At 36.2% G+C, this 27817-nt stretch overlaps 3 protein-coding genes across 5 annotated transcripts in view; 2 read left to right on the top strand and 1 right to left on the bottom strand.

The window, feature by feature from the left end:
• The window catches only part of LOC108687124 (protein LSM12 homolog), a 3551-nt gene extending 767 nt beyond the window's left edge, over positions 1 to 2784 (top strand). Inside the window, exons 2-3 of the mRNA XM_018192738.1 lie at positions 382 to 758; positions 1150 to 2784. Coding sequence (XP_018048227.1) covers positions 382 to 758; positions 1150 to 1239 — 467 coding nt within the window. The 3' untranslated portion in view covers positions 1240 to 2784. The remainder of the gene's footprint in view (positions 1 to 381; positions 759 to 1149) is intronic.
• Positions 2785 to 3366: 582 nt separating this feature from the next.
• Positions 3367 to 16505, bottom strand: LOC108687177 (NACHT and WD repeat domain-containing protein 2). Its single transcript, XM_018192810.1, has 26 exons — positions 16403 to 16505; positions 16145 to 16233; positions 15466 to 15582; positions 15052 to 15255; positions 14793 to 14937; positions 14281 to 14506; positions 14016 to 14214; positions 13631 to 13873; positions 13368 to 13565; positions 13047 to 13186; positions 12334 to 12936; positions 11969 to 12074; positions 11727 to 11899; positions 11312 to 11531; positions 10915 to 11127; positions 10464 to 10665; positions 10252 to 10375; positions 9719 to 10072; positions 9032 to 9250; positions 8816 to 8962; positions 8493 to 8698; positions 8221 to 8420; positions 7892 to 8061; positions 7656 to 7814; positions 7328 to 7517; positions 3367 to 3516 (listed from the first exon to the last, which is right to left on the bottom strand). The coding sequence occupies exons 1-26, from the start codon at positions 16503 to 16505 to the stop codon at positions 3367 to 3369; spliced, it is 5100 nt and encodes a 1699-aa protein (XP_018048299.1).
• LOC108687175 (transcription-associated protein 1) overlaps positions 5691 to 27817 on the top strand; it is a 25760-nt gene continuing 3633 nt past the window's right edge. The window contains exons 1-7 of one of the 3 annotated variants that reach the window (XM_018192808.1): positions 5691 to 5884; positions 5948 to 6111; positions 17168 to 17343; positions 17467 to 17766; positions 18034 to 18228; positions 18364 to 26199; positions 26370 to 27737. In XM_018192808.1, the coding sequence (XP_018048297.1) occupies positions 17221 to 17343; positions 17467 to 17766; positions 18034 to 18228; positions 18364 to 26199; positions 26370 to 27737 (9822 nt within the window). In that variant the 5' untranslated portion in view covers positions 5691 to 5884; positions 5948 to 6111; positions 17168 to 17220. Of the gene's footprint in view, positions 6112 to 14182; positions 14229 to 17167; positions 17344 to 17466; positions 17767 to 18033; positions 18229 to 18363; positions 26200 to 26369; positions 27738 to 27817 lie in introns of those variants that run through there. The other 2 variants (XM_018192807.1, XM_018192809.1) reach the window with 2 other exon arrangements.

Genomic DNA, 27817 nt, shown 5'->3' with positions numbered 1-27817 from the left:
CACACACACACACACACACACACACACACACACACACACACACACACACACACACACACATATATATGTATATAATGTTAGTCACTGTTGAGTCTTAAGTCATTGAATATCTTAATATATATTGGAGCAACTTTTTATTGATAAACAGAAAATTTAAAAATCTATAACAATGGATCTACAACGAATTCATTGAAGTTATGATTATATTTATGGAATTAAATTATGTATAATAATGATCTAATGCTTTAAAGTTTTTGCTGAGCTGCTATTATTTTGCCATAAATCTGTTGTCGTAACTATTGTTCACCGAGATGTAATTATGAAAAGCAACATTTATCTGTATTTGAAAGTAATATTTTCCTTAATAGTAATTTTTGTTAGAATCTCCATCGTCGAGTGGGAGACCCTCATTAAATGATATACATATAGTAAATTTATCCCTTGTGTCCAACGTTCAAGTGACACGAGAAGTTAGTCCTACTACCAGTGAACCACCACAGAGCCTTAATTTACAAAGGCTAAACACGAGAGTCCGTAATCAGATCGATGAGAAGAGGAGACTGGTAATGGCTCTGCAGGCCGGAGTATCTCCAGAGGGACAGAAGCTCTTTATTGCTATTTCAAAAACTATTCAAGATATTACGTGGAATGGAGCTAATATTGTTGTATTTAATAATGTCACTATTAGACCGCCGTACAAAGTGGACAATGTTCATGGAAACACAGAATCTGGTGCATATAGACATGTAAAAAAAGTGGTACGTACTAATGAGATATTTAAATGAGCAGGATTATATTTGCAATAGCATATGCACAAGCATACATGTTTCTTAATTTACTAGCTAATTTAAGTTATTTTAAGCTAAGCTGTTTTGTTCGTCTTATTATTAAGTACTTGTGAATAGAACACAAATTCAAAGCATTTATCCAATAACAAGATTAGAATGAATTTTTAAGTCTTTTTATAAAGAAATTTAAATTAAATTTACATTTAAATTAAATTAGTATCTTTTGCTATTTCCTTGCTAAATATGATGTAAAAATGTATGTAGAAAAAAAATATTTTGAATAAGAAATATATGATCGTTTTTAATTTATCTCTTTATTGCATTTACATCATCTATTTATACATCCGTCTATCTTTCACAGGTTGAGAAACATATTAAAGATACATTACAAGCGCAGCAACAACGGGATCAACAACAACAGCAAACACAAAAGGGCGGTGAACTGCAATAAGAATCCAACAAGGCACTATGTCATCAAGATCGCTATAGCATATTTTTGAAGAAGTCCCAATATTTGACAAGAAATAAGAAAAGGAAGATTTAATAAGATACCAAACAAAATAGCCCGACTGCAGAATAATTTAGATAAGCCTATCGCGGATAATCGGTATTTTCGAGCAAGCTCCAGTCGTTCGTTCAAATGGAGAAAAACAGAAATAAAAACGCGTACATTCGACTCGAAAACTTCGCATCGACTTTAATCCGAATATTGTTAACAGTATCGTATATGCAGCATTTTATAAATACAATCAGACATACACTTCATAAAATTATTAGTTACCAGCCTAAAAAAAAAATGGAAAAGCAAATGAACCGACTAATTCAACCAGTGCGTATTTGTCACGTTACTAGCACTACATTCGCGATGTATTACCAACAGCGCCGAAGTGTAGTTCTGTAGTTCAATTCAAGGTCGATTCGATTATCGATAAGAATCAATGTATCTTGACGTGATTCGAGATCGATTTCTGTTTCTAAATGAGAGCCTTTGCGTCCATGAAACACGGTGTACACGAGTCCGCATGAAGCGGTCCGAGCTTTCAAGACGCGATTTTCAATATCCGAAGGCATAAACGCGTCGCATGAAATTAGGATAAAACGCACAGTTGCCAGAGCGCATCATAAAATAATTCTGTATAATTCTGTGTAATTCATTGATCGCGTTTAATAGAATATTTTTTTGCAACTGTTGGAAATTTTTTTTGTATTGATTGAATTATATTTCTACATTTAGAGGAATAGTACTATCTCGGCGAAGAAAATGTCCAATAATTATAAAAGATATTCTACTGAGAACGGCTTATCTATAACTCTCGGCAATAAAACGATTTACCATCTATTGTTGCAATGTGTTGTCGCGATAAGATCATTCCGGCTATGTTCGAAGAGAGATATAACATTGTAATGTATTGCCGAAGTTAACTGACGAAGACAAATTTCCACAATCACTTTCGAACAAAACAAGCGCCTTTCTCTTGCGATATGCGTTCTATATAGAAAATATAAGAAGGAAGTTTAGGGAGCGGATTTTCCATCAACAAACGCATCCGTGCCTTTTATCCCAGTTTCACCGAGACGAAACGACTTGATGATCCAAGTTCCGTTTCGAAACTCGCTCGCCGCAAGCGATTTCATGTTATTCTCAGCGGCACAGCGAACCTTTCGTCTCGACCGACAGGAAGAAAATCGCGAACGCCCGCGATTCGTACACACGGGACACTTTCAAGAGCAACTCGGTGATCCCATCGCGTGGGGCCGAGCATTGCCAAGGATGTTTTAGAAAAAGCGGAGCTCTCGGTCCTCGCGAACTCATCTGACGAACCCCCCCTCCGGTGAGCAACGGCATCATCCTCGGGGAAGACGAGATCAAGCTCGTCCCGTGCCACAGTTTACCATTCGATTGGAAAGACATTGAGAGTGAGAAAGCAGGCATGGGAGATTGTAAGAAAAGTTACACGAAGGAAAAGACATAAATAAATGTAATATAAATTCTGTAGCCATAGGCTTTCTCTTTCTCTCTCTTTGTACCGCTCGCCTTTCCCTTAACGATCGATCGACCGATTATCTCACTATAATACTATAGACTATATTGATCTTGTAATCAGGGCTAGGCATTTGAAAAACAGTATTTGAAAAATAGTATTTGTAAGACAATTGCATTTCAACGGAGCACATGAAAATATTTTGTATTTCTTTGAAGCATATAAAAGTATTTTGTTTTTTTTTTCTTTATATTTCAGTATTAATAACGAAAGATTAGAAGATTTTGTATTTTGATTACTATAATTGACAATCAATTTTATTTATTATTTGAATTACAAAATAAAAATAACTTTTAATCTTTTAATTTTAAATACAAACTACGTAATACTTTCAAGTGCTCTGCTGAACTACAAAATACATTTGTATTACAAATAATGTGTTTTAAATAAAAGTATTTCAAATACATGCGCCCTAGCCCCTACTTATAATGCTAACGAGGCTACTGCCATTTTTTTTCATTCTTTTTTTAAAGAAGGCTTGACTATGAAGTATGACAATACGAAGTACTAGTTTGCTCAGAGTTCACTCCGAGTTTTCATTCCGCGTTTTCATCCGCTTCCTCGATCGTTTGCGAGACATCGCCAGTTGACTTCACGCTCGTGGACAAATCGTGCGTCACGCGGGCGATCCGAGCAGCAGCTTTGAATTTTATCGCCGCCCGATGCTTCTCGGTCTTCTTCTTCCACTAAAACAGAACGACGTGTCTTACATGATTAGAAAAAAGAAAACAGAAACAAACTTGGACAAAATTCGTAGAACGAGACTCGTATTCTCTTTGAATTATTTTTAAATTTTGCATCGTTTTCACGGTTTTAATCGCACATGCGCAGTTTATTTATTATGCCATAGATATACCAAAATGGTAGGAAAAATTCTCATAATACCCCCCAATATTTTTAAGAATTTGTATTCTAAATTTATGAAAATTTCTGAAAAAGTACCTTGAACTTTTTCCGAAATGCATTATATGTATATAAATCTATAGATATGTTCTTTTTAGCATTATGTTAGAACAAAAGGATTATTTTAATGAATAGAAAGTATATGTTTCTATACACTGAACGCAGTAATGCTTAAAACATGATCAGACAAAGATTAAGATTGGATTTAATCAATCAAAGCAAATTCACTAAACTTGAGATTGATTTTCTTTCTTCTGATTGATTAAATTCCAATCTAATCTCAATCTCTCAATCTCTAGATTGATCACGCTTGAAGGTTTTGCACACAATGCAGGAAATAGTGGGTGCATTCAGTATAATCGCTAAGTGCTTTTGCAACTGATTGGCATATTCCGTTAGAACTAAAAATATATAACCCAACAGATATAAAAGCTCAGTAAGCAGTCTTGGTACTGAATGCATCCATTAGGAATAGGAGTAAATATTAAGTTTTCAATCTATCAAAAATCATATATTCCAGTGTAACTGGTATCTGACTAGGTAAATCTTAATATTTATTTCTGTTTCTATATTTGTATTTGTTCTTTTATGCGCAGTACTTCTCTTACTGCGCTGCAGAAGTTGGCGCAGTAGCCAATCATTCTTTCGCTTTTATGGTAAAGATAATTAAAGTGAAAAAATTCTATAAAATATATAACACGAACTGTAGATTTTTATTACAATTGGCCGCGTTCAGCAAAAGATATAATTTACAACTATTGGAAGTTTTCTTCACTCTGATTGGATTATACTTTTAGATCCAAAAATATAATTCAATCAACCTAAAAAAAACTTTCAATCGTTGCAAAATAAATTCTGCTGAAGCCAATTATAATGAAAATCTACAGTTCGTATTACATATTTTATAGAATTATTTAGTACGTTTTGAAACGTATTACATATAAGGGTAATTTTACGATTCGATTAACGTAATTGGCTGATTAGTCCATTGGAATTGGCCAATCGCATCTATCGTCAAACGAAATAATAAATGCGATTGATCAATTCTAATAGATTAATCAGCCGATATGCTAATTGGCGAATCATAAAGTGACCCTAAGCCCTATTCATTGTTGCATTCTATTACACTTTTTGCACTTAAAATCAAATAAATCTTAATTGCGACTAATTAAATGCTAATAAGGGAAAGAAGGAAGATAAAAAAAAATTAAATAAAAAAGATAAGTGTTATGTTATGTTTACCTAAACTGAACTCTCTGATTCTTATTACTCGTATGTGCAGTCATCTCATGTCCATTAAGATGACTAAACCCAGATCCTCCATACGGGCAACAGCGCTTTGATACCGAACGCTGATTGGTAAAAAACGGATGATGGAAATAAAATTTCAATCGACTTTTCACCAATCAGTGTTCTGTGTCAGAGCGCTGTTGCTCTTATCCGGGCTAATGCCTATTTCCATCAATGTAGATTAACTTCTCGGTTCAACTTATTCTTCGTCTTTTTCTAGTTCTAAAGATTAGAAAAAGAGTAAATTGAATCGAGATCAAAGTTAATGTGTATTGTTGGAAACAGGCATTAGTCATCTAAAGCTGGTTTTACATTAGTTGCAAGCTGATCGCAAGTTTGTTGCTGTATATTCCAGTGTATCTGATTTTCGATAGGTTGAAATCGTGTTATTTCTATCACTATTCCTTCGCATTGTGTCTGGGGCTTTAAACCAGAAACGCAATGAAAAACACAAGCAATAAAAACAGGGAATAAGAGATTTTAACTTAACAGAAAGCGTCCATTCTAATATATATATATGATTTCTGATAGGTTGAAATTTGTTATTTCCTATTCCTATTGCCTGTGCTTTTCATTGTGTTTCCAGCTTTAGAATCCGCGCAGGCGCCACTTTCGCTGGATCCTGCACGAGCGCCACGAGCACGAGGGGATCGAGAGGTGTGGATAATATCGTGAGCACGCGATAGCGGTGAGGCTCGTGTTTGCTTATTAGTGGAAATGATTCATTAATTGTTCTCCTATCAACAAATCGTCATCAGAAGGAACAAATCTTCACGTTAACGAGAAAGAAGAAGAATTTCATTCGACGGCGATGCGTGACTTTACACCGATAGGATAGCAACACGTGCTGCACGTGCTCGAGTACGCCAAGGGATCGAGGGTCTACGTGATAAAACGATGTGATATAGTTACGATTTCTCGTAGGTTGCACGAAGGACGTGAAAAGTGAGGAAAAGTGTTGAAATTGTTGCGAAGCCGAAAGACCGACGGCATCGTCTCGGCGAGGTCCACGATTACCCCGTACGACGATATATCGGCGACAATTGCATTAAATGCGAGTATCTGGGGGATCATCGGCAACACCTCGCGTAAGTCTCGACGTTTATCTCGATTGTATTTACTAACTACAATCTTCAGACCCACATTCTTTTGCTGTGATAATAAACCTAACCTAACCCTAACCTAACTTGTGCGCGCATGTAAACACGTCTCGGCGCGCTTCGACGAAAATTTTAATATAAAGTTTATTTTTAATGCACAATTTTAATTTTACTTTATGGTAAAATACATGAAATAGGAGATTGTATACTGCTAGTAAGTTTATACGCCAACTTTGTTGACGAGAGCGTTAAAAGGCATTTTATTAGAATGAACGTGAACTTGTTTCTCTATTAGTATACACTGACAACAATTCAAAGTGTCATTTCGATTTATCATGTTGCAAATAAAAAAATATTTTATTAAATAACAAGAGAATGCTTGTTTTTTTTTATTTCTGAGAAAGTTTTTCCTTTTAGATAAATGTCTTAAGTATTTTTTTCATATTGAAGAGAAAAATGAATCGTGCAAGAAGTTCAGTTTTGAGATATGGAAAAAGAACAGGCCTATGGTGATTTCATCTTTGTTTAATACTGGCACAATGGCATTCAGCAGAACACAACAATTTTGCAACCGTTTTATGATTAGATCTGTCTGCGTTTGCTTGAAATCTCCAAAAATGTTTGCACTTAAAATGAGATAAATATATATTCGTGCGTCGAAGAGAAAGAAAGCGAAGATGCTTAATGCAAAAAGTGCAAACAACGCGAATAGACAATTGTTTGCTGAGATAGAATCATTTCTTTAGATCTAAAAAAAGTATAAGGTCTGTTCTACAATAGAGTCATAAGTCGTAAGAAATTATTATAACTAATCAGTTTATGATTATTCTTCTTACACTTAATTGTACTTGGCCAATTTCTTACAGTTTACAACTTGTGACTTTACTGTAAGCATAATCCAATTAATGCAAAGAAAACTTTCAACAGTTGCAAAATAAACATTCTGCTGAACACAGTCATTGAGGATGTAATGTTAGACTGGGACATTTGTGTCTTATGCGGGAAAGCTTTCTAATATAAAAAAAAAAAGAGAGAAAAGAAATAAACTGTGCAAGTAGTAGTTCAGCTAAAAAGAACAAGCCTAGGTTTAAATGTATTTATTAGCAAATGCATGTATTTATTAGGAACAGTAACCAAATTTGATTTTATTTCTTTCTTCAAAACATCAAGTACTTGTATATATTTATTAAATTTTCTTTCTCACCTCTTCATCACGAGACGGCACGTTTTCAAGATATTCCGTCATCTCAGGTTTCTGAGGGTCAGCTATCGCCAATACTGACACGCAGCCATCGACTGTCCCCAAAACAATGCTCTTACCATCATGCGTGCTATCGATTGCACTTAATTCAGCTTGTACTCTGTAATTTGCTATTATTTCACAGTCCGAAGATCTGTGAAATGTATGTACATATAATGTATTCTAAACGTACTCAGTCAATATATAGACATAAATAAGATTTGAACGAAATCTCGAAGTAACTTCTTATGATTTGACAGATTAATCCCACTATCCTTGAATGTATATTTACCTGAAAACTCTAATTGTTTTTCGTCCGCTATGATAATACAACACATATTCGTCTGTACGATTAAACATTGATATAACAGTAAACACTCCTTCAGCCACCTTTGGTATATAGGTTTTTACGCTTGTACCCTTCTTTAATTCTATGAGTTCGAGACCACCTCTAAAATACATATATTGAGTTGTTTTTTTTTTGTAATAGAATACATAATTAAAAATGTTTGAATAATGTTTCATCACCTGCTAGGCGCGTACAAAGTGTATTTGCCATCCTTGCTGATGTTTCCGCTCCATTTTGGAATCGTACGTATAATCTTTTTCTTGTTAATATCAAGAATTGTACCTTTATCGGAACCAATGATACCTATCCATTGGGGTTTGTTAGGCATCGGTGTAATACACACAATATCCTATTAATATAAATTTTTGTAGCAACATTATACTTTATTTTACTGTAGCTTAAATTTATAACAAATCAAACGTTTGCCAAATATTTATCTTCATTTGAATCATTTAAAATTATTCCGCTATGATATAATAATTGATTTGCCTATAAGCAAGCTCGTTACCTTAAATCCGGGCAACTTTATAGGTATTTTGCTGATCAGTGCTCCTGTTTTCGCGCTATAAATTATAACACAATCCCTGCTGCCTTTGTCAGCCGCTGGTACAGCCAGAAAAGCATCATCCGATGTTATCACCACTTGTCGGAAGGGTGTACTGGTATTACTTCTTACAGGATACTCCAAAGAGAATATTGTTTTACCATCTAATATGAGATATGTATTTATTAAAACTTCCAAGATATTCGCGTTGTGTGAATTGTCGAAAATTCTCTTACCAGGAATACTTCTCATGACGAGAATCGCCATAGTTCGCACGTTTTCTACTCCCGTGAGATTATTAGGCCTCGAAACGGCTATGAACTTCGATGACTTTTCTATCAATGTTAACTGCTTGACGTTCTTTTGCTCCTCCTTGAATAATACTTGCTCCGTAATTCTATTCCAAATGAGAACATTGCCTGATTCCGTCGACACAATATACCTGAAATGAAAATTACTTTTAAGTCTATCAAGCTTTTTTCGATTAAACTTCACAATAAAAAAAATCCAATTTCACTAAATCAATTTGATGAGATTAAATTGAATGAAATTGACTTACTTGCTGTCCTGCGTAATGCAAGCGTGTGTAACAATTGCTCCCAATGGACTGTCAGCCAGCTTCGATATTAGTCTACCCGTTAATAAATCCCAAACACCCACGCAATCTCTGGTAACTGTAACGGCCAAATTACCTTCCTCGGCCAAACTGTTGTACAATATACAAAGTGAATTACACGCGCAATTTCTACTTCTGTTTCTTTCTTTACAGGATTACCTTAACATGTCTATCTGTAGTTCGTGCCTGTCTATGACGTGAACTTGTTCGAAAATATTGTTGATATTCCACACCTTGACGCTTCTATCAATGCTCGACGTTACAACGCTATTCCAATTTCCGACAGTCAACGCTTCCAATTGAATGATCCTTGCAAAGTGCGCATCTAGTATCTTTACCAAATCAGACGTCTCGAGCGACCAAACGTACAGATTTTTCCTAAGAAAGACAATTTAAACTCATGTAACTTTGTTCTTTTTTTATAATTTATAAAATATTCGATAATACATGGAATTTATTCAATATTTCCTGCTAAAAAATTGCTTCTTTATCAAAATGCAATATTATATTCCTTCATTTTAATTTGTAGAATTTTAATTTTGAATTTATTTATAGCCTTAAGTCAAACTCTTGTTATACAGAATAAGTTTTCGTCATTTCTTTGCATTTTAAAATGCAATTTATTTATTCCTCTCCTCTTTTAGCCGTAATTAACAATATAGTTTGTATCTCAATATTTGTTCTATAAAATCTATTAGATTAGATATCTATTAGATTTGATATCGACGGATTGAATCAGCGGCGCATAATGTTTATTATTGAATTATCTCATAAAGTTTTATTTTTTCTCGCCATCTATAAAACTTCAAGCTAAATAAAAAATGATGATAGTTCTCAGACGCGCACCTTACACCAGCAACAGCATAATTCTTGGTGCCGCTGACCATAACAGAGTTCGAACACATCATTCGTGTATTGATATTCCTGACTCCGTTCGGCAACATTAAAACATGCGCGTCGCTTTTACTTTCCAGAAACCACACGATGAATCCATTTCCGGTCGTCGCCAAGAGCATTTCTTCCTCTCTATCCAACTTCAGCTGTAACAGATACTCCACGTCGTCATTGTACGCTCGCGGCATGTCGAAAACTTTTTCCCAATAAGATGAGGTCTCATCGCTTTTATATTTCGTAATTCTATAATCATCTTTGTTCGTACATGCGTACAAAGTATCCTTGTCCTTCGTCATGATCAAAGCACTGAAAAAAATCCATGACAATCTTCTGTTATTGTGCTCTTTTAACACAACCGCTGTTAATAACAGTTCTAAATTAGAAAGGACTTGTAATAGTCAAATATAAATTATAATTAAAATCTCTGTAAATTATAATTAAATTCTTTGTCCTTGTTTAATTTAATAACAGTTCTGTCTTCTCACCTGTGAAACTGGAACGGATCCAATGATGTCTTCTTCCTGTAAGTATGCAAAAGCATACGTGTGTCGTCGAGGCTCCCCGACCAGAATATAATTCTGTAGAGATCCAGATTTGTATACTCCATACCTATAAGGAAACATAAAAATAAGAATGATGTAGGAAATATGTATATATTCAATATAATATACGTTCAATATAATGATTTACTTCTTACATAAAATTGGCCATTTATTGGAATCCTCGGGGTTGCTGTGAGTATCAAGCAGATTTCCTCGCAAGTCGAATCTACACCAGCCTAGCTTCCCGTAGATAAAGGCGTACTGATTCATTAAATGCACGCCGGCCACTGCGTCCCCATTCGGTAAAGGATTGTCGATAACGACAAATTCGCTCGTCAAGGTATTCAAAACGACACTCTATAGAAAATCACGCGTCATGAAATAGCTAACTAGAAACTGTATTTTGAATTAATTTCGAAGTTTTCCTAAAAAAAATGTCGAATTGAGAAACTCTGAGTTAATAAAAGATATTATAATTATAATTATTAGATATTATAATTATAATATTAAGTTTGAGATGTAAAAATTAAAAATACAATTCATTTAACTTTAAGTTGGGAGGAGTTTTATTTTTCAGTTTTCTCAAAAATCAGATTATTGATTTACTTGATAATTGGTCGTAAAAGCCGCAGCATATCTGTTGTCGGGGCTTAAGACTAATCGTTGCATTATACCCTCCACGCCGGGATTAACATCTCTAGTCATGTCACTGGTACTCAGATCCCAGGTGATAAATTTATTGGATATCGATACAATGTACCGATAATCCGATGTTAAGCAAAATCCAAATACCGCAAACTGATGACCTTCCAACGAATACTAGAAAATGATGTCATGTTTTAAAGATATTCCTCTAACAAATAAATTACAGTTCCACGAAGACAAAAGACTTTTTTATTTGTTGTATATAATTTTTACAATTTATTGAAGAAAGCAGCATCGAGTTTTCTGATTAAAAGTATCAAATAATTTGCTATAATATATAAATGAATGTATAGATTACTTTTAATGGTCCACCAGGTGTGTGCAGACAGTGATAAAGAGGAAGCAGAGCACAATTCTTAACACCGTCATGATCACACGCTCGAAGCAACATTCTTACATTAACATTTGCACCGATCTCCGGCAACAATCGACCGATCAATTGTGGCGCAAGCATGTCAGGATGATTTCCCAAGATTGCACCGCCTAATCTCAAAGCATCAGCAACTAACATAAGTTCTCTGGAAAGATATTCTGATTTATTAAGAATATCAAATAATTGTGTCCATAAATTATTTATAAATATTTGTATATAATATATTGAAAGAATTAAAATATCTAAATCGAGACATGCAAAAGTTAGAATATCTAACAAATTAAGAGATCATTACAACTTTTGTGTTGTCCGAAAAGATATTTGATCTCTCTGGCCTTACCTGACCAAACTTTGATTATCAACAAAGTTACACGCGTCTTCGAAGTCAGAAAGCACAGCTTGCAAGGGACAAGAGCTTAGCTTAGCGTGCAGCCATTCATAATTGAATAAAACATTTTCGAAGAGATCTTTAAAGCGCCTTGCTCTTACCAAGTGAAATGGTAATTCACCAAACTTTAGTCGTGAAACAAAAAATAAATATCTTTAGCAATTATCTTTATTGTATAGCATTTTTCGTAGTACCTTTCGTAAATTATATCTTGAGATAGTTCCCTCCTTTGAATAAAACGCTAATGGTTGCTCCGGCACTTTTCTATCTGCCACACCTTCCTTGTCTGTTAAATTGAATCTACAAATTGTAATATGTAAAGTTTATCACTTTATACACTATTTCTTTAATAGTTAGTAAAATCAACTTTTCCCTTTGGATTAAATTTTTTAATATGACATTTTTTTCAGATTAAATAAATTATTAATTTTATTATCTTAAAAATAAAAAGCTAAATCTTTGTATATGAGTTTGTGAGAATTATTATTTTTCTACCTTTGTCATGAAGTAATTCACTGAAATTCAAGATGTTACTTATCGTAACAATGTCACTATTTACCGATGTCTCTGTATCTCGGTGTATTTGAAAGGCTTTGGTTTGCCACCTCCCCAAATTCCCAGATAGTAGTCCGCAATCATCGAGTGAAAATACATTGCCATGTTCATATTCTTAAAGTATCGCTCTTTGGCCGTGTCCCTGAATTGTCTATGGTACCAGTTTAACACGCTCACACCGTCCGCTTCTCTTTCACTCAGATAATTGGGCAGATCGTTCCGTATTCTGGTCCACAGCAGAGGTGGGATGCGTCTCACCGGTGGTAAATGGTACTGATAAACATCGTCGAGAACCTTATCGTCCAAGGAAATCAGATCCTCTAGTTCAGATTCCGACAAGCCGGACTTGGCAGCCGTGATATAAGCCAAAGCGTGGAAGACCAAAATTTTGCCATGCTGCTTCTCAATCCTCTCGAACAGCATCATTATACTATCCATCACTGTGCTAGCTAAGTGCGTGTCCGCCGGTTTTGTGTAGCTACGCCATCGACAAATCTCTGCGAATACAAGCTTCACAAAAATCGGTAGGGAACATTTCGATATAGCGTTCGCCACCAAACGCCATTGATAGTTATTTAAATCCCTTCTGGCTGTTTTCATCCACATTCTACAAGAATTGTGAATAATATACAAATTTTAAAATAGACAATATTTTTTTTATCAATTTAAAGCAAATCTTTTTCTAACAATTCTAACAATATATGATTATTTCTTCACCTTATCACGTCCGTAGCTAAATCCTCGCCCAAGGCAGTTACCTCGATGAAGCTTTCTTCGGTGTCTATCATCCTACGTAACAACTGATAATCTCTCGAAATCACTGGATTTGATTCTTCTGCTGCGCATGATAAAATCATCTGAAACATACACGTATACGTTAATCGAAGAATTCTTAGAATTCTTTTCGTCGTCAGAATCGGCACGATCGGAATTTAAACTTTCTCTTAAAAGTTTTTTCTTTTTTAATTTTTTTTTTTGTTTTGTAATTTATTTTCTTTTATTATATTCACATTATTTAATGACTGCATTCATATTTACCTTACAGTTTGGTGGTAATCTTGTAGGCAACCACGATAATTTGTTACCCTGTACACCTGTCAGCTGATCGACACTATCCAGAAACAGTAGAATAGGCTGTTGAGTGTTAGCTAAGGTCAACAAATATTTAAAGTAGGCTGTGAGCGGCACCAGATCGTCTGGGATTTCTTCAAACGATAATCCATAATTGTATGAGATCTGAAAATAATGACAAAAATTCATTGTCATATTTTAAAGCGGAGAGAAGTATAAATAATACTCACTTGTTGACAGATTGAGATCAACGTGGGCGTGAGCGCACTGCTGTCTGGAGTAGTGCCGAGAAATCGAATTATGCTGATCGGTTTCTTACCAGTTAGCCAAGTATTGCTCGTCAAACCTGCGCTCTTCGCTAAAAGGGAAGTCTTCCCGCATCCTCCTTCTCCGTATAACACTAATGGCTTATCGCTGTCGCCTAGCATGTAATTTTTTATTCTCTCTAACGTGTCCTCGCGTCCGTAAAATACCTGTGAATGTGATAAGCTTGTCAGTTTTATTTTTGTTAAACTTCGCTTCTAACTTTATTTAAAAGAGCATAACAACAACAAATTAATTTAATACTTAACATATTATATTTCAACTAAATTTAAAATCTTGACAAATTTCTACCTTTACAGAATTATTGCAGGCGTGCAGGTGTTGCAAAATCTCGGTTATTATTTGTCCTTGCGCGGAATTGTCTTCCTTCCTCATGGCGCGGTCTACAAGCTTCACTATGTTTCTGTAAAAGTGAGTGATGAAATGCTGAAGGTACTCGCCATGGGTTTCAGGATCCAGACCCTCTCTTCCTATCCATTCGACCGTGTACCTGCATAAAGCAAAGTAATCACAACAGAAATATTTTATTGTGTATTTTCGGGAAAGGGGAAAGTACCTCTGTAGATTCGTGCTTTCAATTTTATTCGGTAGCCGTTCATCTCTAAGATCGGCCAACAATTTCGAGGCTTCATTGTCTAAACTTCTGTTAGCTATATCCAGAAATAGACTGGCCTTCCTTAGATTTTGGAGATTAATATTGTTTATATATCGCACGTACGCCAGGCAATGGTTTTTCGTATTTTTAACGTTCAATACGCCATTAATCACTTCCCTCTCAGTCACTGTTTTAGGATTTATTATATTAAGATTTTATTAGAATGCAAATGTGTATGATATGCAGTATTTGAATGTCGTCTAAAAAATATTTCAGTCTTAATATTAATGATTAAAAATTTTTAGATAAATTATATTGGGACATAATTTTATATTTTTTGAATGATTATTTTTAAAATTGTATGAAAAATTATCTTTATCAATGGAAACGTATAAAATTTATTATTTTTTATTTTATTGGTATATATTTTATTAAAATCGAGCCATTTATTATGTCTATTGGGTTTTTCTTACCAGACATGAAATAATTATGCATTGTATCTTTGTCAAACTTCCCGGAATTAAATAAAGATTGCGCGCCCTTCCTGAACAATTTTTGCATTTTGCACATAGTATCCCACCAGATTGCTTGATCCTCTTGTTGCAGTTTAGGTATTCTCTTAAAGATGTACAAACACAAAGTATAATTACAAGAAAGAAATACTTGCATAATATAATTGGTAGTCATTGAATTAAATAAGTAGAATTACTAAACTAATTGAAAGTTATTTACTTTATTGTTAAAATTTTTAAGAATAGATGAGATCGGTTGCAATATACTTGTAGGTGGCACAGCATTGCTATCCTTCTTGTACCACTTATCCAAAAGACTAACATCCATTCCTTGACCGTCCAATTCTGTTCTTAACATTTCTAGTTCTGAACTAAGAACATATGTTGGTATAGGACGATATCCATACTTTTGTCCAAGAAATACCTGCATATGAAATTTTTATTATATTAGTTATTTTTTTATTAAAAAAATACATTTGATAATCTTAATTCTAAAGCTTGAAGACAGTTTGATTTTTTACTGGAAGACTAGATATTTATAATTCTGAAGTTAAATATGTATATAATTTCCTCTCGACAAATAATTTTGGCAATTGAGGAGTAAATCATTTAAATTAAAGAGCACGTTACTGACAACAAAATTGGGTCCCATGGACAATCTCTGACAATTTTCTATTTCTCTCATACACAGCTCTGTAGTCATATGATCGTCAGTAGCTTCATCACGTACACCCCATCTCATATCAACCACCTGAAAAGGGGGTTTAACTATTACGTAAGGCAAATTATTATTTTTTTTAAATAATAATTAAAATATGTTAGTTTATATTATTATATATTATTATATATTGATAAGAAAAAAATGATTAATTAGATAAATAAAATACGATGATAATGATTTATACAACATCTGATTTTGTCAATTACTCAAATCTATTTAATTATATGACTTATCGAACTTGATAATTACATTTAGGTCACATACATACACACGCGCGCGCGCGCGCGCGCGCGCGTGTGTGTGTGTGTGTGTGTGTGTGTGAGATCTAAATGTCCGATTTTTATCAAAGATTAACAGGTCAACATTAAAACAGGTTAACATTAAAAGGACGAGTTATATATGTATTACTGGTACCTGGCACCGTAAAAATCAATTTCTCTATTCAAGATATATAACTCATGTTTTACTATGTATATCTAAGTATATATCAGTTGCTAAATAATTTGTTTTGATATGTTGTTTGATTATGTTTTGATATGTTGTTTGATTATGTTTTGATTGATTATGTTTTTTTTCTGAAGTAATATCCTACCTGAAATTCTAAGCCATGTTTTTCTCTGCAATAGTCTTTAATTTTGGGATAGCACTGCGCCATCAAAGTATTTCTTTCCATTGTTGTGTCTAAAATATAATAAAATATATATAGTCAATAAATGTAGTAAATATATACTATTTCATATTGCATTAAGTTATTTTATTTTATATTGCTTTTCTGTTTTCTTTCAATTTTTTAATATTAAATTTTCTACTTTACTTATTTTATTATCTCTTGTGACTATTATTAGCTTACCAGTAAAGGTCGAGCTCGTAAATATCCGCACAATTTTCGAACTGACAGGCGGTAAGGATTTCAAGGATCCCGAAAAAATTGAATCAACCGTTGTTTCATCCATGTTCTTAATGTGCTTTAATCTTTAAATTAAAAATTTAAATCAGCCGAGATTGCATCTTATCACTTGTAGCAATACCAGCAAACTGAAACCTGCATTGCGTTTCCAGTGTCTTATACATCTACAATAAGAGTATAGTATCTCGTGAGCTACATGGAGTTTGTAGGACATCTTTGTTCGGAAGTGTATTTTATATCATAGAATTTTTATATCGTCTACTATAACTTGCATATTATCTTATATGCACTATGCTATTACAAAAGTCAACAAATTACATAGTACATATTCTTTTTTTAAATATACGTTATACAAATGAAAAAAAGATTCTAGTATACTGATCAAAGTAGTTGCTAAGGCTTGTTTACACAATATAGACTCATTGATTTTAAGACATATATATTCCTTTAACTCAATATTTGTGAGAAATAAATATTTTTGTTTTAGATATTTAATATTTAATTATAAATTTGTTAATATATGTATGCTTTATAACTTTATATTAACAAGTAGCATAAGACAATTCTTGTTCAAAAGTTTAAAAATTGGACTATAAAGATATAAAAAAGAAAACTACTTTATGTAGCAATTACGCACATCACATTTATATATTTAGTTTTAATTTAAATTTTCTTGCACGTTTCTATATGTATGTATTTGATGTTTAGATCTTCTAATGGACTGTCTATAGTATTTACAAGAATCTTTTATAACTATTAAAATGGCACCTGATCCAGTAACACAAATGAACACATATCGTTCATACGTCACCATGCTGGCTGATCCAGTTTCAAAAGATGAACTGAAACTGAAAGCAGCTCAAGAATTATCAGAAAACTTTGAGGTATATAAACTATCAAACAAATATCAAGATTATTCATGCAGCATAATAATCATTAACTATCTTTTGAAAAAAATTTATATATTTAATTATATTAATTATAACAATATGTTAAATTAATTGTAGATCATCATGTGTTCATCACAATATGCGGGATTTCTCGACCATATGATGAAAATCTTTATGAAGATATTGCAAGAGGGAGAGCCGCACTTTATATCAGAATACAATATTCAACAAGTTCGAAAATTAATTCTGGAAATGATACACAGATTACCAAGCAATGAATACTTACGTCCATATGTTAGGCAAATTTTGACTCTTATATTCAAATTATTAGAAACAGATAATGAAGAAAACGTATTGGTGTGTTTACGCATAATAATCGATCTTCATAAACAATATAAACCGACATTTAATCCAGAAGTGAGTAATAATGCATATATGTACCACTTTATTGTTTTGAATTACAATTGACCTTATATTCTTTTATTTACAATTTTTGAACGCTTCAAGCTCTCTCTTTTATAATCAAAGATATATAGAGAAATTCGAATTGAAACGAATTTGAATTTGAGACTCCGGAGTCTCGCTGATTATGAATCAATTGATTTCATATAAAGTCATGTATTATGCTATTCATTTATTTTATATCTAAAGTATTTTAATCATTTTTTTCTTTTTCCGCTATAGATTCAATATTTCCTTCAATTTGTCAAATCGGTATATAGCGAGTTACCAAAAAATTTATCAAAAATATTTGAGCCGCGTCCTCCTCTACGTGTGAAAGATTTGTCAGAAATTAATATAGAAGCTCTATTGAAGGAAACATTTACGATTACAGCGATACAAAGCGAAAAAAAAGCTGCGGATGGTACTGTTGTGACTGTAAGTTTCTTATTTATTTGATTCTATTATAGAATTCGTAATATTCGTATGTAGAGCATGATTGAAAGTACATGTCACAAATCAACGAAAAGAAAAAGAAAAAATAAAATCAATGATATATTTTATTATTTTTAGTATAATTTGATTCCGAAAGCAGTGCTGTCCCTCAAGGTACTTCAAGAATTACCAATAATTGTAGTTTTATTAAATCAATTATACAAGCAGAATGTACACCAGGATGTATCAGATTTCGTTCCAATTGTGATAACGACTATATCACTCCAACCTAGTCTCCAGCATCGAACATCACCAGGATTCAACAAGGAAGTCTTCGTTGACTTTATGGGCGCACAAGTCAAAACACTTTCATTTCTTGCCTATGTCATGAGATTTTATCAAGACTTAATATCGCAAAACAGTACGATGTTGGTCAAAGGTATACTTGGCTTATTTACTCTCTGTCCGATGGAAGTAGCTCACTTACGTAAGGAACTCGTTATAGCTTCACGCCACATACTAGCTACGGATCTACGAAATCATTTTATTCCTCATATGGAGATCTTCTTTAATGAGGATATTTTTATTGGTCACGGTTGGACCGCTCACGAGGCCTTGAGACCTCTAGCTTATTCCACACTCGCCGATTTAGTACATCATGTTAGGCTTCAGTTGCCCCTCAGTGACGTGTCCAGAGCAGTGCACTTGTATGGCAAGAATTTGCTTGATCAAACCTTACCCACAGCTGTTCAGATGGTTTCTTGTAAGTTACTGATGAACCTGGTGGATACAGTTAGGCAAAGATCCGATGCCGAAAACAGTACACAAGGACGCGAATTGTTGATACGTATACTCTTGGTTTTCGTTCTAAAATTTAAAACCATTGCCAAGATTTATATTCCAATTCTGCGAAACAAAACGAAACAATTACGGCCAGCCGTAGTGGACAATACGACCGAAGATACAAAGCCTTGTCTTGACGTAAGTGAGGAGAAAGAACCGCCAAAATCGAAGTTTGGTTTTCCGACTTCACAGGCGATGAGTTACAATGTGGCAGATTACAGGAATTTAGTGAAGAGTTTGGTACACGGTACTAAAGCTATAACATCTAATTGCATCAATAATCGAAATAACGAGGTGCCGCAAACTAATCAGCTTCAGCCGAAAGAGACTTTGATTTATATACAACTTGTTAAGTGGGCTTTACCGGCTCTAGACATTTATACGATTGGACCACCAGCCATAGGCGTTCCCGCGCAGCCAGGCAGACCGATACAATCTCAAACTATACGGACACGAGAAGAAAAGGAGGTGTTAGATCTTTTCGGCAATGTATTCACACAAATGAACCCTCAAACATTCCAAGAAATCTTTTCCGTATCCATAGACTATATGGTTGAAAGAATATTCAAAAACTGCGCTTTGCAGATAATTGGAAGTTCATTCTTGTCGAGCCACACTGTTTCTTCGACATTCGCGACAATATTAGTGGAATATTTACTGGAACGAATGAGCGAAATGGGCTCAAACGTGGAACGTAGTAACCTGTATCTAAAATTGTTCAAGCTTGTTTTCGGCAGTGTATCGTTATTTCCTGCCGAAAATGAGCATATGTTGCGGCCACATTTGAACCTAATCGTAAATCGTGCCATGGAGCTAGCAATGTCAGCAAAGGAACCGTACAATTATTTTCTGTTGCTACGCGCATTGTTTCGATCTATAGGTGGTGGCTCTCATGACTTATTATATCAAGAATTCTTACCTTTGCTTCCTAATATGCTGGAAGGATTGAATAGACTACAATCCGGCTTACATAGACAACATATGAAAGATCTCTTTGTTGAACTGTGCTTAACTGTACCCGTGCGTCTCAGTTCTCTGTTACCATATCTTCCGATGCTAATGGATCCCTTGGTCTCCGCTCTCAACGGAAGTTATTGCCTAGTAAGCCAAGGTCTTCGTACTCTAGAGTTATGTGTTGATAATCTTCAGCCAGATTTTCTATATGAACATATACAACCAATTCGTGCCGAATTAATGCAAGCTCTCTGGAGGACATTACATAATTCTAACGATCAAGGTGTTGTCGCCTTCCGGGTTCTTGGTAAATTTGGTGGTGGAAATCGAAGAATGATGATTGAGCCACAAAAGTTGGAATACAACGATCGTGAAACTAATTCTCCTAATGTAATAGTTTACTTCCAAGGACTATCCCAGCCAATCGATTTTCCAATGGAAAAAGTGATCGAGGCTGCGTTCAATGCATTGAAATCCAACACGACGGATGTGTTTTACCGTAAGCAATGTTGGGAGATCATATATTGCTATTTGGCCGCATCCTTAAGAATGGACGACGCCGCTTATCTGTGGTACGATTTGTTTACACATCCGAGTTTTAAAGAAGGAGAGATACCGCCTCAACAAGGATCACATTATAAGTGTTTCGATACTGTGGCGCGAAACGTTCAGCAGACTGCATTGACTGGCATGTTTGTCGCAGTAGAAATTAAAGAATTGAGACCTTCAGTTCTTGCCACCGTCGTTGCTGTTGTGAGACATTACACGATGATTGCCATAGCGCAACAGGCTGGTTTATTCAGTTGGACAGATAAGGAAATCCGAAAGGATATGCAAGGTCAAGACCCATTTGTTCTAATTGATGCTCTTGCCGTTATAATGGGTCACGATGAGAGAGAACTATATAAAGCGGGGTATTTGACACTTGTATTAATATTAGAAACAGCAACGAATATTCTGGGTTCCAAAGAACGAGCTTGTCAATTGCCCTTTATGGAGTATCTAGCGGAAAGAATGTGTTCGCTGTGTTACGAGCGCGCCTGGTATGCTAAACTTGGCGGTTGCATAGCGATAAAGTTTCTATTCGAACGAATGGCTACTAAATGGGTTCTCAATCACTTATTTGTCTTTCTGAAGGCTCTCATATTTGTGATGATGGATTTAACCGACGAAGTGTCTAACGGTGCTATCGACATGGCAAAAGAAAATCTAGAAAAAATGCTAAGAGTCTGTGTGAATCCTGGAATTCAAGAGGGTAACATGGAATTGATAGAAGCGCAAAACAAGAGCTTATACGAAGTCACCCGCGAATTAGTCAAGCAAGTGACATCGCCGCACACGATCGTGCGTGAACAGGCTATGGCCTCGATACGTCAACTCGCCGAAATACAAAACAAATCGGTGACGGAAGTTATGGAGCCACATAAGGAAGTTTTAGCAGATGTGATACCACCCAAGAAGCATCTTTTGAGGCATCAACCGACAAACGCACAAATCGGTTTAATGGATGGTAATACATTTTGCACTACCTTGAATCCGCGTCTTTTTACTATTGATTTAACCATCATGGAGCACAAGATATTCTTTCAAGAAGTGGTGGGTATTTGCGATGCGGATGAAGCCACTCTCAATAAATTTGCTTGTTATAAATCGATTTCAAATCTAATGCCCGTAAGAAAATCGGCATTACGAGCGCTCGCAGCCTGTCATTACATTGTTGGCTATCGGGAAAAGATACTCGCGGTTTTATACAGAGCTTTGGAAAGACCACATGCTGAGTTGCAGGAGACTGCCTTTGAGTGCATGAAAACATTCATTGCTGGTTATCAACTTGATATGGAGTCTGTCCACACAATGATGCGACCTATGTTATTGACATTAGGTGATCATAGAAACCTGAGCCTGAATTGTGTCAGGAGACTATCATATCTGACGCAGCTCTTCCCGAGCACTTTCAGCGTTACTCTATGTGAGCAAATGTTGCAACATGTGAAGAAATTTTTGGAAAATTTGATTCAATCTCATAAAGGTATATCAAAGTCCGGTGAGAACGAACAAAAAATTACCATCATTATAGGAATATATCACGACATTCCGGCATCGTTACCAAAATTCAATGACGCGCTTTGTAGACTCATTTTACAAACTGAAAAATCGCTGCTAGTCGAAGTGTCCAATCCCTTTAAAGAACCTCTAATGAAGTGTCTTTTACGTTATCCGACAGATGCGCTCAATCTGTTTCTTCATGATAGCAATATCAAAGATCAACAATGGAGTAGATATCTAGAGTATCTTATTAGCCACAAGGACGGTAAACCATTTCGTGATATCTTACACAACAGCACAACGCGCCTTGTTACAATGCTGCTTGCTCACTCGCAAACGAATTCCAGTTTGACTCACATGGAAAAGAACGAAGTGCAATATCGAGCAATCAAGATCATTGGTATACTTATCAAATACGACGAACAATGGTTATCTACTCAGAATCAGTTAGTAGGAGCATTGAAGCAGATCTGGTACAACGACGACTATCAAGCATTACACAAAAAAGTCGAAGGTGTCGAATACTGTCATTGGAAGGAACCAAAGCACATTGTCAAGATTCTCCTGCATTATTTTCGTCATCAACCAAACGATATTGATCTATTATTCCAACTACTTCGGGCCACATGCGATCGGTTTGTGCCAGACTTTCAATTTCTGAGAGATTTTCTAGAGAACACAGTTGCACAGGAATATACAGTTGAATGGAAACGAAGTGCTTTCTTTCGTTTCGTTGAACATTTTCCCACGAACAACATGTCACAGGAGTTGAAGGCCAACGTTCTGCAGCTGATTATAATTCCATGTTTTGCGATAAGCTTTGAACGCGGCGAAGGTACGAAACTGGTTGGTGGCGCACCGATGCCTTATCAAGATAACCCTGAGAATGTTGTATCTGTATTTATTAGCAAAATAATTGATCCGGACAATCCATTTGGTTCCGCCGATTGTGTCCGTATCTCTTTATTGCAATTTTCTTGTCTTCTGGTAGAACAGGCATCGCAGCACATTCATGATGTTAGTAATAAAAGGCAAGGAAATAAGTTGCGTCGCTTAATGACATTCGCCTGGCCTTGCCTATTAGGCAAGAATTGCGTAGATCCGACTACTAGATATCACGGTCATCTTCTTCTTAGTCACATAATTGCTAAATTTGCTATTCACAAACGCATAGTCTTGCAAGTCTTTCACAGCTTACTAAAGGCGCATGCCGTGGATGCGCGTAATGTTGTACGACAAGCATTGGAAATATTGACACCTGCAATGCCTGTGCGGATGGAAGATGGTAATACTATGTTAACACACTGGACGAAAAAAATTATCGTGGAAGAGGGTCATTCAATGCAACAATTATCTCATATCTTACAACTAGTTGTAAGGCATTACAAAGTTTACTATCCAGTCAGACATCATCTGGTTCAGCATATAGTAAACTCGGTTCAACGTATAGGATGCACCCCGACCGCTACCATAGAACATCGGCGATTAGCTGTTGAATTAGCAGAAGTCATCATAAAGTGGGAACTATATAGAATCAAGGAAGAAGCTGAAACCACAGAATCTAACAGAGTAACTATTAGTCAGCCATCGTGTTTGAAACGCGCGATTATCGATGATCCTTCTGGTAAACGTTTGAGCTCACAGGCGCCATCCGGTAACAGTCCTGTGCCTCTTATTCTACCCAGAATGGAACCAGGTTCGACGAAACCTATTGAGAGAGCTCACGCGGATGCCGTCCTGAATTTCCTACTACGCTTGGCTTGTCAAGTGAATGATGTAACTACCATTCACGGTAATCCAGGCGAGCAATTATCCAGACGCTGCGTCGCTCTGTTGAAAATGGCACTGAAACCCGATGTGTGGGTCGCTGAACACTGTGATTTGAAGCTATCCTGGCTCGATAAAGTCCTCTCTAGCGTGGAGAGCTCTCAGCCTAACTATGGTAACATCAGCATGGCATTGGAAGTGCTAACATTTTTATTAGGCGTGATGAAGCGCGAACAAATACTTGTCAGTTTTAAACCATTGCAACGTGGAATAGGTTCTTGCATCGCCAGCAGTAACACTAAAATTATACGTCTAGTACATGGTCTGCTGTCACGATTGATGACGATTTTCCCAGCTGAACTAGCTTCCACAAATATGACGCCTAAGTATGAGGAGTTGGACACATTGTACACAACTGTAAGCAGATTTATAGCCGAAGGTTTGGCCACGTATGAAAAAACTACCACGGCTACACCGAGTTCGCTTTTTGGCACACTTATGATGCTTAAAGCAGCCTGCACGAACAATCCAAGTTATGTCGACCGACTAATAACTCCATTCATGAAAGTGTTGCATAAAATGGCCAAAGAACATTTGCATTCCACACAGACTGAAGCCAATCCTGTCACGAGCGAATTATTAATTCTCAGCTTAGATCTGGTGAAGAATCGCGTAGCAGTAATGGGTGTCGATATGCGCAAATCGTTCATAGGCACGATTTTGGTCGGCTTGATCGAGAAGACGCAAGATGTCAAGGTGATGAAGGCTATTACAAAGATACTGGAAGAATGGATGAAGAACAAGACCACCATCGCAATGAATCAGACACCCAGTTTGCGCGAAAAATCTATTCTGCTGGTGAAAATGATGCAATACGTCGAGAAACGTTTCCCCGACGATCTGGAGCTGAACAGACAATTCTTGGAATTGGTGAATTACGTTTATCGTGACGAGACTCTGAAGATGACGGAATTATCGAATAAATTAGAGCAGGCTTTTCTAGCTGGTCTGCGTTGTATACAACCGCAAGTAAGAGCGAAATTCTTCGAAGTATTCGACAATTCGATGAAAAAACGTTTGGTCGATCGTATCTTGTACATTATCGTCAGTCAGAATTGGGAGCATATAGGACCTCACTATTGGATCAAACAGTGCATCGAATTGCTACTGGCCACCGTCAATCCGTCTACTTTGGTACAAATAACCAATGAAGATCTTTTGCTGCCTAGCATCACATCTATCATGCAAGGAGGCATGGAAAAGGAAAGTAAGGATCAAACACACTTTGTCTGTCGCATCGGTCGTACTGATGAAGAGCCACTGGACACCAAGATATCAGAAGGAGACTCAAAAGACACATTCCTCGAAATGGATGCTTGGATGTCCAATCTTTCGGATTCGACAAGCGTCACCGCCACTTCCGAGGAAATTTTTGAGAAACCCAGCTTGACGCAGATGATCAACAAACAGATACAATTTATGGAGAATGCAAAGAAAATCAAAACGGAGCAGTTGTTACTGGCAACTGCTCAACTATGCCACATGGACACGGAACTGGCGGAGCGGGTTTGGTTAGATATGTTCCCACGAATATGGTCTATCTTAGAGGAATCTCATATCAATTCCATAAGTATGGAGATAGTGCCGTTCATCGCCAGTGGCGCACATGTTATCCAAAAGGACTGCCATCCAAGCGCCCTCGGCACATTCCTGGAGGCAATGGCGCACTGCAGACCACCGGTGGCCATACCGCCGCCCGTAATGAAATATGTGGGTAGGTCCCACAACGTTTGGCATCGAATAACGTTAAGTCTAGAGCAGATGGGCGGAGAGATGGCAGCGGAAGGTAACGGCGGTAACATGAAGAATAGAGGCGAACTTGACCTGTATCGCTCGCCTGATGACGTCGAACAAGTCGAATGCGTCACTCCCTATTATGAAGTGATGCACATGCTCTCGGAAATGTATTCATTACTTTGCGAGGAGGACATGTGGTCAGGTCTATGGCAGAAAAGGCCTGCACATTATAAGGAGACCCTGCACGCGATTGCATTAGAACAGCAAGGATTTTTTGAGCAGGCACAAGGAGCGTACGAGGTGTGCATGTCCAAGTTCCGACAAGATTACCCATCTGGCCCGGCACCTTATCATCTCAACGTAGAAATGCTTCTTTGGGAGAAACATTGGGAGCGCACTGTGAAAGAACAGAATCAATGGGAGATTCTATTAGAACTGGGCAGCCAGAACAATTACAAAAATCCTTTCCTCGTCCTAGATAGCGCGTGGCGTATTCCCAATTGGCCAGTGATGAAAGAAATTCTAACACAATTGGAACATAATTGTCCAAGGGAAATGAGTTGGAAGGTAAGATATCATAATATAATTTTCAAGAAAAAGGTAAAACACTTTATGACTTTACAATTTCTTTCAATTTATTGATGCTGACTTTGTAGCACAATTTTAAATGTTATAAATATATATATTTTAATACTAAAAGATGATGAATACTTATGTTTTTTTTTATATTTTTGTAGCTCAGTCTGTATCGTGGATTCGTAACCTTGTGCAGTAGCGAGGACCAGCATCTAAGTACCATCGAGCGTTTCGTCGAGCTTGCATCTACTCAGTGCCTGCGTGAATGGCGTCGATTACCACGTATTGTCAGTCATGTACATCAACCACTGTTACAAGCAGCTCAACAGATAATGGAGCTTCAGGAGGCAATGCAAATCCATCAAGGATTGCTACATGGCAGAAGTAATTCGTTACACGACATGAAAGCTATTGTAAAAACGTGGCGCAATCGTTTGCCTGTAATAGCCGATGATCTCAGCCATTGGTCGGATATCTTTACCTGGCGACAACATCACTATACCTTTATCTCCAATCACTATGATTCTCAACAAGATCAAACGATTAATCACTCATTACTTGGCGTGCATGCCTCTATGCAAGCGATTATTCATTTTGGAAAGATCTCGAGGAAACAAAACTTGTGCGGTGTATGCTTGGACTCGTTGGCCAAGATTTATACTATTCCCACGAGCGTACCTATGGTCGATTGCTTCCAGAAAATCAGACAACAAGTAAAGTGTTATTTACAGATGGCCACTATGGGAGGACAAAATGAGTTGCAAGAAGGTTTAGAAGTGTTGGACTCAACAAATATGGGATACTTTACAAAAGAAATGATAGCGGAATTTTACGCGCTGAAAGGCATGCTTCAATCGCAGTTAGGTCGTTCGGATGATGCCAATAAAAGTTTCTCTGCTGCGACCCAATTACACGACACTTTGGTGAAAGCTTGGTCCTTATGGGGCGATTATCTTGAAAATATCTTCATACGTGATGCTCGTCAAATCAGCATTGGCATAAATGCTCTTGTATGCTTTTTACATGCCTGTCGTCATCAGAATGAATCAAAGTCGAGGAAATACATTGCCAAAATTTTATGGTTGCTCACGTATGACGATGACAAGTGCTCGCTCATGGAAACCGTAGACAAATATGCTGTAGGTGTACCAGCCATTCAATGGTTGCCCTGGGTACCACAATTGTTGATGTACCTGGTGCGCAACGAAGGAACTGTAATTCTTAACTTACTAAGTCAAGTTGGTAGAATGTTCCCACAGGCAGTATATTGCTCTGCTCGTACTCTTTATTTGACATTGAAAATTGAACAAAGGGAGAGATACAAAAGCGGTGAATTGGCTGCTGATAAGAATCAAGATGGTGTCGAAAATCGAAGCTCAACTACAGGTAACGTAACACAACAAGGAACATCGGAAACGAGTCATACGGTTCGTGCCACGGCGCCTATGTGGAGGTGTTCAAAGATCATGCATATGCAGAGAGAGATCCATCCAACTGTTTTATCTAGTTTGGAGGGCATAGTCGATCAGGTTTGAATCTTTTATTCATTCAACATTATAATAAGACATAGTAAAAAATACGGCAAATATAATGGGTATATATATATATA

This window comes from Atta colombica, unplaced genomic scaffold (assembly GCF_001594045.1).
Source record: "Atta colombica isolate Treedump-2 unplaced genomic scaffold, Acol1.0 scaffold200, whole genome shotgun sequence".
NCBI lineage: Eukaryota > Metazoa > Arthropoda > Insecta > Hymenoptera > Formicidae > Atta > Atta colombica.
This window is presented reverse-complemented; position numbering and strand designations above follow the sequence as displayed.